The 13244-nt window shown below is 35.9% G+C and overlaps 2 protein-coding genes across 4 annotated transcripts; both read left to right on the top strand.

Moving 5' to 3' along the window:
* Window positions 1-300: 300 nt before the first annotated feature.
* On the top strand, window positions 301-7062 carry LOC122578355 (ubiquitin-like domain-containing protein CIP73). Of its 3 annotated transcripts, none has more exons than XM_043750303.1 (19): window positions 301-528; window positions 952-1081; window positions 1533-1650; window positions 1927-2034; window positions 2178-2320; window positions 2420-2503; window positions 2772-2918; window positions 3014-3083; window positions 3166-3320; window positions 4196-4360; window positions 4444-4515; window positions 4703-4823; window positions 4905-4979; window positions 5066-5161; window positions 5239-5279; window positions 5354-5509; window positions 6055-6540; window positions 6623-6775; window positions 6859-7062. In XM_043750303.1, the coding sequence occupies exons 2-19, from the start codon at window positions 965-967 to the stop codon at window positions 6916-6918; spliced, it is 2367 nt and encodes a 788-aa protein (XP_043606238.1). In that variant the 5' UTR covers window positions 301-528; window positions 952-964; the 3' UTR covers window positions 6919-7062. The 3 variants fall into 3 exon arrangements, with proteins under 3 accessions (XP_043606238.1, XP_043606239.1, XP_043606237.1); XM_043750304.1 differs by having other exon boundaries at window positions 4700-4823; window positions 5069-5161; XM_043750302.1 differs by having other exon boundaries at window positions 4700-4823.
* Window positions 7063-8646: 1584 nt separating this feature from the next.
* On the top strand, window positions 8647-12886 carry LOC122578740 (cytoplasmic tRNA 2-thiolation protein 1). Its single transcript, XM_043750766.1, has 10 exons — window positions 8647-8898; window positions 9193-9307; window positions 9483-9625; window positions 9829-9948; window positions 10392-10504; window positions 10595-10687; window positions 10786-10826; window positions 11080-11146; window positions 11881-11992; window positions 12579-12886. The coding sequence occupies exons 1-10, from the start codon at window positions 8803-8805 to the stop codon at window positions 12741-12743; spliced, it is 1065 nt and encodes a 354-aa protein (XP_043606701.1). The 5' UTR covers window positions 8647-8802; the 3' UTR covers window positions 12744-12886.
* The last annotated feature ends 358 nt before the right edge of the window (window positions 12887-13244 follow it).

Genomic DNA, 13244 nt, shown 5'->3' with positions numbered 1-13244 from the left:
ATCTTTATCTTTTAAAATATCTCAATTAACTATTTACATCAATTATTTATAAAATCCAACGCGCGTTGCACCACTAACAACTAACCCCACCATCACCCCGTCTCCGCCACAAACTCCGCCGCCTTATGCAAATATTAGACTTTAGTTTTTATTGCCTAAGTAAAAATCCAATGGAGATGCTTTAAGTTGTGATCGATAAAGCCAACTACCATCCACCGATAGTACTCCGTAATTGAAGTTTACAATCAAAATCGACCCAACGTTTCTTGTATTAATAATCAGTGTATCTATATATCACAGAAGAAACGGTAGTCAACACAAATAATGACCCTGTCTTCCTAAGTTAAACCACACACACAGAAAAACACACATACAATTGAATTGATGTTCTGCTTGGTTGCATCGGGGTTTCTGTTCTTTTTCTTCTAGATCATTGGTCGACGATTTTTCATCCATCCGTCCATCCCTCAAACGCTTCTTCTTTCAAACATCCACTCCATCCTCTTTCTTTCAGCATTCAGACCCATCGTAAGTAATTTATTCCTTCATCTTTATCTGATTATCTCACACACGCGTATGTATATGTCTTATATATATATATAAATCTTGTTTGTCAAGTTAAATCGGAACCGAATATATAAAACCCTCCTTTTTATTTTTTATATTTATTTGTTAGATAGATATCTGAAACCAATACCTCATACACCTACACTGATGCTTTTACTTATGTCCTTTTCTTAAAACCCTAAATCACACAATTCTTTGATTTAAACCTAAACCCCTCAAAAGTTATGTTGAGTTTCTTTTTTATTTTAATTCTTGAAAGTTTATATAGATATATATATATATATTAATATCAATTTCGTTTTAGGGGTTATTTTGAATTTCTTCTTCTTCTTGTAATTATTTGCTTAGTTTCCTGATGGTGTTGTTATATGTTCCCATTTTCAGATTTAACAATTCGATGGCGGATGAACGTGTGAGCACGAGCACCAGCAATGTTGCTGCTGAATCGTCAACAGTGGAGATCCATATCAAGACACTTGATTCCCGGTTGTACGACTTTTCCGTCGATAAAAATGTATCTACTTTTCTCATCACTCTTTTTAAGTTTGGAAAGACTTCGCTCACTTTGTACATTATAGTCAGTCATTTATATGGATTTGGGAATCATATCATAAAGACGTACTAGTTATGTGTGTCATTCCGTTCAAAAGAGTCCCTAGTTTGGTTCTTGTTTTTAACATGATTCATAGTAGAAGATATTGATGGTCGATATAGCTCAAATAACAATGTCAGCAAAAAACATAATGTGGTAAAACATGTCGCTTTTGGTGATCTTAGTTAGGAAAAAAGGTTTCATACAAGTAGCAAGTCAAGGAGTGCCTTTTTATTATATAAAACAAATGATGAAGGGTGATATGATAACCTTACCTTTTAAAGTAGATAATATTGATAACTTATTTAGTCTTGTGTCTATTTTTGTTAGTTAGCTCATTTGACCTTTCTCTACGTTAATGTCAAAATTTCAGATGTTGGTTTCAGCATTCAAGGAGAAGATAGCTAGTGATGTCGGCCTTTCAGTTGCACAACAGCGGCTGATCTTTAGGGGCAAGGTTATGAAGGACGAGCACCGTCTTTCTGAGTATCGTATCCTATTTACAAGATTAATTATGATTTCTTATTGTAATGTAATGTTGCTGTTTCCCCCAGTTGTGTAGTTTATCAACATGATTCAAGCCAATGCGACAAGATTTATTGAATTTTGAACATATAGTGTTAGTTTAACTTGGTCAAGTTATTTTGCTTATTTAAAAGGAAAAGATTAGTGTAAATGCTGATGTGCCTCCTGTTAAAGATATCACTTAATTGGATCCGTGTTTTCCCGAGCGTATGCTCTCTTTTGAAAGCCTTTACGATATATAGATGTTGAAAGTGGACACACATTGCATCTTGTGGCCAGACAGCCTTCTGAAACACAACCTTCATCAGGTTCCTCCACCGGGACAACAACTGCAAATGGCAACAACATAGGTGTGATTATCTCATAATCCTTGTTATGCATGCTATACACAATGTCTTTTTATATAGTATCACTTGAACTTTACACTCATTTGGTAATGTTCATTTGGGTTACCTTTATAGAGTTATAATTAATAGGTTGTATGTTGTTATAGGACAAGATGCTAATGCTCTAGGTTCGCGTCCTCGTGTTGCACATATTTCACATAGCATGGTTCTTGGGCCGTTTGGTGGTCCAAACTATGGGTCTTTTGGTGGTCCGGACCAATATGATGGTGGAAACCCTGATATAAGTCAGGTGTGTTTACTGTCTGGTCTTCTGTAGTATGTTAATTAATTGGTGGTGTGTATGCTTTACAACGGCGTTTGTAGTTTTATCCATGATATTTATTTCTAGGTTATTGGAGCTGTTTTAAATTCTTTTGGAGTGGGGGGACAGAATCCTGTGGGTGGTACTGGTGGACCACCATCAAATATGCAGGTGACTTTTATTTTTCTTTATCTTTTCTTATTGTGTGCTGTACTTCCCTTGCAAGAGTTCATTGTTTTCCATGCATATATGTTTGTATGAGGCGAGTATATTGTATGCGTTACTACAATGTTTTGAATTATGCATCATTCTTTGTTTCTATATTTATGGCTTGTCTCATTTCTATATCAGAACACTTTATCATCATAGTGCAACCGAATGAACTAGATAGAGTAATGAGATTTTATTTGATAGTTTTTGGCTGTCTACGTGTTTGTAGTTCAATATCCCTGCTCAGGCTGCTCGAGGGAATGAAGCCGGAGTTAATGGCAACAATCAAGGTCAACCAGGAAATCCTACTCAGTCTTCCCCTCAAGGGATACAAGTGCCTATAGGAGCAGGAATAGCTATACCAACTCTTGTTAGGGTAACTATTTTTCAACTCACTGTTATCTTTTCTAATAACCATATTGTCTTACATCTCTTTTTTCGGTTGCATGGTTTTGTCATATGTGTCTTCAGCCAATTCCTGATTCATTACACACGCTTTCCGAGTTTATGAATCGCATGGAACAGTCATTGTCACAGAGCGGTACCAACATAAGAATACTTATTTGCTTCTTTTTTGTTTTTCCAACTTAGTTCTTTACCTTTAAATTTTGGGGGTATCACAGGGTATCAACCAAATCAACCTCCAAATGGTGAAGAGCGCCCACCGGCTGTAGAGTTACCTTCAGGTGCCCGCGGTGTGCCATTACCTGCAGCTCTTGCTGTTGTTATGCGACATGCACATCGCCTTCTCAGTGGACCAGCTATTGATTCTTTATCTGTACGTGCTATCCCTTATATCTATTTTTACATCCATCTGATTGCATTTTATGATTAAGTTTGGTCGTTGGGTCCCAATTAGCTACTTCCTATATTGTTGCCGACCCACTTTAACTTTTTAATGGAAATCATTATAATATGTTTTAAATTCCGGAAGGACTACATACTGTAGCTAATTATAACCTTTACTGCTAAGAGCTCAAACGAATGTGAACCTTATATGCATAGCTGCTAGACTGGTCCGAGTCACGAATCGAGTGTAAACAGGTGACTCAGAATTTCCCCTCGTAGGTAGCACTGGATCATAACTTGCCTCGTGTTATTATATCTAACTCGGTCCAAGATTGTAACTCGAGAGAGTCACAGAAAATAACAAATACACTAGTTGAGCCTCACCTTATTGTAATCGTCATTGCATAATCGAGTGTCTCTGGTCAGTGAGCAGTGGTCACTGATCATCTTTATAATTGATCTTAAATGAGATGGAAACATGGTAGTATCTATGTAGAGAGAGTAAATACTAAAGTCACAGGTCTTTTTTGTTTAAACTTCCAGTTTAATGTTGCATCAGTTTTGGTACTCTACTTTTAAATATTGTATGGTATAGGCGTTCTAAATATGTTATGTTATTTTTTTGCTAGGGTTATTTTTTAGTGCAAAAGGTATATGTACACTACCAAGTTATCTTGTACACTGCTGAATACACATATTAATGGCATATGTTACAACACACTATGATTGTTATTATTTTTGTTTTCATGTGTATTTATGTATATTTTGTAGTAGCATAGGTCTTATGAGTCGAGTCAGAAGTTGATAAGTATGCATGTATGCTCTTCTAATTACGCGCCATTTGTAATATGCTGCAAAATGTAGCATACTGCAGGACGACTGGAAGAAGAGGAGAGCTGCACTGACCCTACAATAAGAACCCAGATTCAGTCAGAAGCCATGCAGTCAGGGCTTGCCATGCAACATTTAGGCGCTCTTTTGCTTGAGCTCGGGCGTACAATGCTGACATTGCGAGTTGGACAGTCTCCTGTATGTCATAGTTTTTTCTCATAGTGCTATAATCTTGTAAAGGATTATCTAGCTTACAACTGATTAGAGTGTGTGTATTGTAGGCAGAGTCTTCTGTAATGGCTGGACCTGCTGTTTACATATCTCCATCAGGGCCTAATCCTATAATGGTTCAGGTTTGATCTCTTTTGTAAAAAATTCCATTGCTTGTAAATTGGACCGATATGTTTAGTTATCAATAAATAACAATACACTCCGAAAGTAGCTCCACAATCTGTACATTTTCTTTAGCACCTCTTTTATGACTATTTTTTTTTTACTGATCTACTTTTGTTGTGAACATGATTGACTGCCTCCTAGCAGCCCTTTCCTTTACAAACTAATTCCTTGTTTGGCGCTCATTCCACTCCCATTAGTTCCACGCCTTTTGGTCCTGTTGGTATTGGTGCTGTTCCAAGACACATAAATGTTCATATCCATGCGGGTATGTAAATGAAACTAGCTGTTGTCACAAGAAACTTTAGCCCTTGTCACTAGCACCCTCATTTTATGCAACTTTTTTCAGGAGTTGGCCGGAGGGGAACGAATGCTGAACCAAACCAAGGAGATCGTGGTAATGGAACGGTTAATGGCTCTCCAGGTAATGTTACCGCCACCGTCTATCATGAAAACTAGGACTTCAGCATCAAAAAGGATGTCTGAGCAGATTATATTTATGTACAATAGTAGGTGGAGCTGGAATCGGAACTGGAGCCGGGGCTGAAGCTAATCTACAAACTAGAGGGGTTGATGGTACCAGTAGTGAAAATCAGACATGTACAGGTATGTCATTGCTCTTTATCTTTAATTGGCACTATTAAACGATTTAGTTTGTTTAAATAGCTATTTTGTGAATCCAGGTCAACCTGATGGAAGTGTATCTAAACCTGAGGGTCAAACGGTATGTTTTATGCACTTTCTGGGAATTTCTCGACTTCATAGTTGTAAGAATGTGACTAACTTGGTATTCAGCAGGATGCAGAAGAAACGGGAAATGCCGCTTCTAGTAGCAGTACTGAGAAACCTACAAATGATGTGGAGGGCCCTTCATCATTGAGTCCAGGGGTTAATAACTCGGGAAATGCCTCATCTGTTCCTCTTGGACTTGGCTTGGGAGGGTTACAACCCAAGGTGTGCTTGTGTTTTATATACTGTCAATAAAGGTCACCATTTTTTTTTTTTGTATTTTTCCATGAGTCTATGAAATGTGGTGATTTTGATCTACTTGTTTTTGGACGTGTCCGATTCTGGTCGTGTTTGTATTTCAACTGGGTCAATTAGCTATTATAAAAAAGTAGCTGCAACAAAAAGGGTTGAGATTCAGCCAAAGTTTACTATATTAGTTGAAAAGGACATGGGCTTGAAAGTCGTCCAAGTGTATTTATATTGCATGGAACCTTATAAGTGATTTTCCTCATAAAATAGATTATTATTGAAATAGTGATTATTGAAATCTTGTTTGACACACGAAAGTTTTGTTTAACATTTTGGGGCAAAAACTCTTTTGGGTCAAATACAAACGAAACCAAAAACTGCATCTATTTAAATATAGACCAGCGTCATTATTATGAAAGTTTTCCAACTCGGTCCATTTGCCACTTTTTACTGTGTCACTGTTCGATTTATGCAATTTCTTGCAACTGTTTATGCTAAAATTATACGTGATTACGATTTAGAGACGAAGTCGGCCGGCAAAACCAGAATCCACAAGTACTAGCGAGCCTCCTGCAAATGCACCCACATCTATTGCTCGTAGTACACCCAACCCCGCTGGTGGCCAGCTGGATACTGCCACAATCATGAACCAAGTTATCGCAAGTCCTGCTCTAGATAATCTATTTTCCGGAGTTTCAAACCAGACAGGGATTGGGTCACCAGATGTCTTGAGGAATATGTTAGGTCAATTAACTCAGAACCCTGCAATGATGAACACAGTCAACCAAATAGCACAACAGTTTGATGGTAATCAGGATATGGGCGGACCTCGTGGTGGCAGCGGCGGTGGTGGTTTTGACCTGTCAGCTATGATGCAACAGATGATGCCCATTGTTGCTCAAGCCTTTGGGGGTGGAGGTTCAGGATCAAATATGTTTCAACAACCGCCTTCTATGGACCGTGAACTTCAACCTACAAGCGTTAGCGATGCTTCAATTGATTCTCAGGTTTGTTCTTTACCCAATGAAGAAAACATTCACAAAACAGGGAAAAGGTAGATATTTTTTTAAAACTGTGTTCTGTTTGTAGGTGAACCTCCAAAATGTGATTGAGAAGATAGAACACCAGGAGTCACAAGAAGAAGTCTTCTCATCCGTAGTTGAAGCTGCTGCTCACTTGAATAACAATGATGGTGAAGCAGATGAGCTTTCTGAGATATGTTTAGAAGAGGATCTTACTCATGTTGGTGTTTTTAAATTTTCTTTTATGCTTTTTCGGCCTTTGATTGTAGGATTTTAATGTTCTTTTTTCGCGTGCACTTGCAGGGATTCATAGAAATGTTGAAGCGAGATATCTCACGACGGGCTGAAAGCGGGGGAGAGTGATGGTTTTGTTTCTTGCTTATTGTTCATGACGGTGTTTATTATCGAATTGTTATTATTATTGTACAAATTACCCGGATCATGAGGTATTGGTCTGTTGATGTGATTTATTGTGCATCAAAGTTGAAATCGTACATCTGAAACTTATGTGACTCGGTGTTAATTAATTACTTGTCGCCCTCAAAAATCAAATTTCATATAAATACGAGCTTCATTTTGGTAGCGCATTATTCTGCATATGAGAATTGATTTTGATGTGACAATTTGATACTAGCTCATTTGATTTGTCTTTGTCAATGCCATATTCATTCATGATACTGGTTAATTGTTATAACGGCATTTCCGATGTTCTTGTTACAACTAATTTTTTTACTAAATTGAGGGTTAAACTTCTTACCTTTTTTTTTTGTTTCTCTCCCGATGGCAACACTAAATAGTACACCAAATTTAGTTTTTTAAGTCGTTTCAAACTTACTTGAAAGTAACTTTAAAGTTGCTATCAACATTTCGTTAACGTGAGAGTTCCATGGTCAGACATGTGTAAAACAGTTTTATTTTTTTTTTTGAAAGTAACAGTTTTTTATACCACTGGAGTGGTACAGTACATGAAATTATTTTTAAAAAAATTCATTCTACTCTATGGTTAACATCATTGATTAAACTATTATCTATCTTTAAAATATATGCACTACCTCCAACCCCACTTCTATTTTTCGCCACTCAACTCTTCATGGTTTTTTTTATAGTTCTATTGAATTGTACGGGTAAAACTGTAAGGAGGTGTTTGGTTGTAGAAAACACTTCTTGTTTTCTAAGAAAACATCAAAAATAGAAAATGTGTTATATTGATAGTTTTCTAAATATGTTTTACAAGAAAACAAAAAAACAATGTTTTCTACTTTTTAATGGAAAACTTGAAAACATCTTTTTTTTTTCAATTTTTCATTTTCATTTTCCATCTCATTCCTCTCTTTCCCCTCACCTCTCACATGTTTTCTAGTTTTTTAATTAGAACACGTTTTTCAAAATTTTTATTTGTTTTGTAGAAAACAAAAACGCCTTTCATTTTCTAGAAAATTAAAAATGAAAAACTAGAAACATTTTCCACAACCAAATGGGCCTTATGGAATTGGAATTGAATTACATTCCTTAGCGTGTTTGGTTGGTTAAAGATGGAGGAATCAAATTCTGTTGAAATGTTAACATTCATTCATTTGATGTAATCTCCATTCTTTGGGGATGGGGGAAAGAATTTCATCCGTCCCTCACTTGAAGCTTCAAAAACTTAAAAATATTTCGTCAAATTTCATTCATTCAGATCTCAATTCCTTGGAAAGATTCCATTATTTCCAAAAATATTCTTTGTAGCAAACACGCCCTTAGTCTATCTGGAATGAGGCATATTCAAAGGGTGGGGATATCCGCCATGTGGCGTCATGTCGTCATTAACAATTTGTTAAAAAAAGAGGGGGTAGTGTAGTGGGCGAAATGGGGGCAAAACTAGCCTTTTGATTGGCCACACATAAAACAAGGTACACTAACAAGAAATTTTCAGGCGCAATACATTTTCCGTCTAGAAGGTGATTTAGGCTCAATCGGCAATAGGGGTAACGGGGAGTGCGACGTTTGGGCGAAATTAGGGGGTCTCTCGCCCCACTCCCCTTAGCCTTAAAAGTGTTTTTCATTTATAAAACACACCTGATTGTTTATGATTACAAAAAAGTTTAAAAAAAGTAACCCTCAAAAGAACCTCATCGAATTTAAAGTCGAATTGAAAACTTCTCTATCTCTAACTAATAATATAAACCCAGAAAATAAGCTAACCCAAAAACACCACCGTAATTCAGTAAAAGTCTCGGCCGTCGTTGTAGTGTGTGTGAAAAATAAATGGGCGGCGGCGGCGCGAAGAGCAAAGGAAGGCAGTTGTGTAGCATCTGCAACCAACGAAGACCTGCTCTTAAGCGCCCTAAAACCCTTCAACAGGTATAATCCCTACATATTATTATATTTATGTGTTATATATATACACACACACATACATGTGTGTGTGTGTGTTTTGTATATTGTGTCGTCAATCTTGGAACCATGAAATGAGCAAATCTAGTTTTGTTCTTACAAATATTTTACAAAGTTGTGATTTTTTTCAAGAAAATGTGAATTTTGATACAGTTACAGGATTATACAAAGTAAGTATCAGAGATGAACTAATTGATCCGAATTGTTTATTTAAATTCTAGTTGGTTATCTAATAGCTGAAAATTTCGATGGTGTGTGAAGATATGCAGGGAGTGTTTTTATGAGGTGTTTGAGGAAGAGATACATAGGGCAATTGTGGACAATAATCTTTTTAAGCCCGGGGAGCGCATTGCCATCGGTGCTTCTGGCGGAAAAGGTGAGAGCTGCTGTTTAGTCGCATCACATGTTTGCCTTAATTTTCGGCAGTGTAGTGAATTCACAAGTCAAACATTTGATCTATGTGGCTAGTTAGGTGTTGCAGATATATTGGCATGTCTCGGGAGCATTTAGTTGATATTATTATAATCTTCTAAAGTTGGATATTTCTGCAGATTCCACAGTTCTTGCATATGTAATGTCAGTATTAAACCACCGCTACAACTATGGCCTGGATCTTTTCCTCCTTTCGGTTGATGAAGGGATCACAGGCTATAGAGATGACTCACTCGAAACTGTTAAAAGAAATGAGGTTCAGGTAATGATAGCCACATCTATGTTGAATGCAGCTAGTTTTAAATTCTCTTGTTATATTTTAGTTCATTTTATACTTAAAGAAAAAAATGTGAATTGACGAACCTGATAGCAGTAGTAAGGGGTGTAAGAACCCGGTTTTGAGTGTTTATGATTCTAGTTTTACTTTACAAAGTTATATATAACTCTAAGATTTACACTTTACAGTACGGTCTGCCACTCAAAGTCGTTTCATACAAGGATCTGTATGGATGGACGATGGATGAGATTGTGAAAATGATTGGTCTCAAGAACAATTGCACATTTTGCGGTGTGTTTCGTCGTCAGGTGAGCAACTTCACTAAGTTGTAATCTACATTATCAGTTTACCAGCTGGGCAGGTGGCATTTACCTACGAATGGGTGGATTCAGTTTTTTTTTTTAATCATCTTTTTTATATTCAAATAAGGCAAAGTTTCATACATAACCTTCCTAATCCCCCTAATATTATATATCCCAGCGCTCAAGTTTCAATACGTTATGTGCAATGATTTTAAAGCATGCTTTGAGGGGTATATATATATATACATATATATATATGATATTCAGGGGTTTAGGAGGGGTATATATGAAATTGTTCTTTGAGATGATATGATTTTTGTAATCTAATTATATATGAGACAACTGTTTTGGCTCAAACTAATCTGGCCAAACAAAAACCCCACCCATTTTACGGAATATACTTTCTATAAATGAGTTTGATTTGATGTTTAGTGACTGCATTTTTTAAGGCTCTTGATCGTGGTGCTGCCTTATTAAAAGTGGACAAACTAGCTACTGGGCATAATGCTGATGATATTGCCGAGACAGTTCTCCTGAATATTTTGCGAGGTGACATTGCTAGGTAACTTATTCAAGATTTTGATTCATTTCGTGCTTCTGCTGTATAATTATGTCTCTATGTCATTAAATCTTTGTGTGGTTTTGATCATAGATTAAGCAGATGTACATCTATTATTACCGGTGAAGATGGACCTATTCCTAGATGCAAGCCATTTAAATACACATATGAGAAGGAAATTGTTATATATCCTTTGTTTTTGTCAAGTCTGATTTTTGTCCTCCTTTAGTAGTACATTTCTTTCATTTGTTGATTGTTTATGCGATACCTTAACTATTGGTTACGTATGCTTACTTTAAGAAGCTGGACTACTTTTCAACTGAATGTAAGTGTGTTATATACTACTTGTAATCGGTTCATTGGTCGTTCTTTATATCCATTTATATATGAACTTTTCTAGTTATATAATTTTTCTATCCATATAAGTTTTGACACTTTTTGGTCTTGAATATTCCATGTTTGTAACAATTTTTATAATAGCAAATAATGGACAAGTTGAAATGAAAAACAGGCCAACTAGATTACTAGATTACTTCATTTTTCCTATTAAATTAAATGACTCTTTGTTATGAATGCAGGCATATATTCACCAAATGCGTATCGTGGGTTTGCTCGGGAGTTCATTAAAGATCTAGAGAGATTAAGGTTGTTTCTCAGTTGTCCATTTTCTCGTATTTCATTCATTGGCACAAACAAATCCTCGCTTTTGTGAAAATGCTCAAAAGCAATTACATTTTAAAATCAACTTTGTAGTTTGTAGAGATTAAAGTTATCAGGGTGGCAATATGTGCTGGTCTGGTGAAATGGGAAATAGGTCAAAACTGGTAAAAGTATGTAACATTTAGTGTGTCAATATGGTTATAGAAGCTAAACTGTGTTACAGTCTAGTTTTAATACGATTCACGAGTTGTTATACATACTCTTTTGGGTGACTTCTTACCTGGTCTCTTTTAAGTTATGTTTTATTTATTAATCCATTTAGATAAAAATTTAAGAGAATTAGCCTATTAATAAGTAGATTTAAAGTTGTTTCTACAGATGTAAAATTGATTTCAACTCAACAAACCCCTTTCAGTTTGTACAGCTATGTCATTGAACAGCATGAATTTATATTTAAGAGGGTAACTCAAAGCTGTAAAACTGAAAGGTCTGTTCTGGAGATTTTCATTCCACTTTTGTACACATCACCTTTCAAAGTGAATGGTCAAATTGTCACTTCCAATAATCACCGTACATTGCACTTGCGATGTGGTGTTATTGTTAACAATAATGGTGGTTTTGTATGCATGAAAGTTTATAAAGTGATAAGGTCATAATATCTGACTTCCAATTGGATGCTTTCATTGGTTATGTCTAACCTGAATGTTTTAATAATATAGACCCCGGGCCATACTTGACATCATCAAATCAGGTGAGGATTTCAGAATCGCGGCCACTACAAAAATGCCGGAGCAGGGAACTTGTCAACGCTGCGGCTACATTTCAAGCCAGGTAAGTTTGTTCAGTGACTTTTAGAATTAAATATCAAGTAGCTCTGTCTTGTGTACCCCTCTGAAGAACATTTTTTTATGTGATATGCATATACTCTTGCTATATATTTCACTAAGCACGTAGAATTGTAGAAACAAGTTCAGTTCGAATACGGGCCGATATGGTCTTATCTTATTTCATACTTCTCAAATAGTTAAAATAAAATTTTGGCAACAAATTGAATCCGTCTAATTCGTCAAAAGTCTCTCAAAGTGAGTAATGAGTTTTTAGGACCGCTATATTGTAGACTGCTTAATCTAAAATTTTGGGTCATCACAGAAAAAGTGAGGTTTTCGTTATTATGTTTCACATAGCAAGTATTCTTAATCTGTTTTAGACTGAAAATAGATTTTATAGTGTCAACCCTACCGCCAGCCTCCTAGAAAAAAAGGGTGAAAGTTTCAATCCGTTAATTGACCTGTCCGGCCAACTATTTTAGCACCTCTTGTTCTTGATGCCTAAAAATTCCAAAATGAACCTCATCTTTTTTCAGCATCATCATGCATTATATGTTTTAGTTAGCGTGGTGTTTGTTGTGAACTTGCAGAAATGGTGTAAAGCATGTGTTTTGCTGGAGGGGCTAAATCGTGGTTTGCCAAAGTTGGGGATTGGGAGAACACGAGGGGTAAACCATGAGCGACAAAAAGACTATCAAGAGACTACTAGTACAGCGAATATACAAAGCAAACCATGTGGAAGTCTTGACTTCTAAAAAAGAATAAGGAACAATATGTTGCAAACTTTGCTTTACAAGAATGCTTATTTCATTAAACCGTTTTATAGGTGTAGCATAATGTTAAAAACATTAGTTATGATTGTTTTGAAATCCTATACATGGTTTTGTTGTTTTGCTCACCAGAATCATTAAGTAGGTAAGGAATATTTATTCACACTCCACATAAGAGGTTTAAACGAGAACAAGATGAAACCGAAATTTGTAAAACAATGTGCTATTTTCAATATTTTTCAAGAGTTGTCCACAGCAGAGTTTGTTGGGGTGAAGAATTGGGATTATAATGCTTTACAGGGCTGTTATTAACAAAATTATAGCTTAGATTAGATTTTCTATTATTAGATGTTAAGAAAAGGTATATATTTTGACTACTTAAAGATTCTTTTGATCAAAGTAGAAACTAGAAGCGGTTTAATTACGGATTATTATCTCCTGATAATTCTGAAAATGGTTGATGCCTATTTCACGAAATCATGCATA

Source organism: Erigeron canadensis, chromosome 8 (genome assembly GCF_010389155.1).
Source record: "Erigeron canadensis isolate Cc75 chromosome 8, C_canadensis_v1, whole genome shotgun sequence".
Classification (NCBI taxonomy): domain Eukaryota; kingdom Viridiplantae; phylum Streptophyta; class Magnoliopsida; order Asterales; family Asteraceae; genus Erigeron; species Erigeron canadensis.
The sequence above is the reverse complement of the archived record's forward strand: the minus strand, read 5'-3'. Positions and strand labels throughout refer to the sequence as shown.

Excerpts from the sequence above, each read along its gene's own strand:
- LOC122578355 (XM_043750302.1), top strand. The coding sequence starts at position 965 with ATGGCGGATGAACGTGTGAGCACGAGCACCAGCAATGTTGCTGCTGAA. Across the intron at positions 2,321-2,419 it reads GAAACCCTGATATAAGTCAG|GTTATTGGAGCTGTTTTAAA; the intron begins GTGTGTTTACTG and ends ATTTATTTCTAG. Across the intron at positions 5,280-5,353 it reads CTAAACCTGAGGGTCAAACG|GATGCAGAAGAAACGGGAAA; the intron begins GTATGTTTTATG and ends GGTATTCAGCAG.
- LOC122578740 (XM_043750766.1), top strand. The coding sequence starts at position 8,803 with ATGGGCGGCGGCGGCGCGAAGAGCAAAGGAAGGCAGTTGTGTAGCATC. Across the intron at positions 9,626-9,828 it reads TTAAAAGAAATGAGGTTCAG|TACGGTCTGCCACTCAAAGT; the intron begins GTAATGATAGCC and ends TACACTTTACAG. Across the intron at positions 10,505-10,594 it reads TTGCGAGGTGACATTGCTAG|ATTAAGCAGATGTACATCTA; the intron begins GTAACTTATTCA and ends TTTTGATCATAG.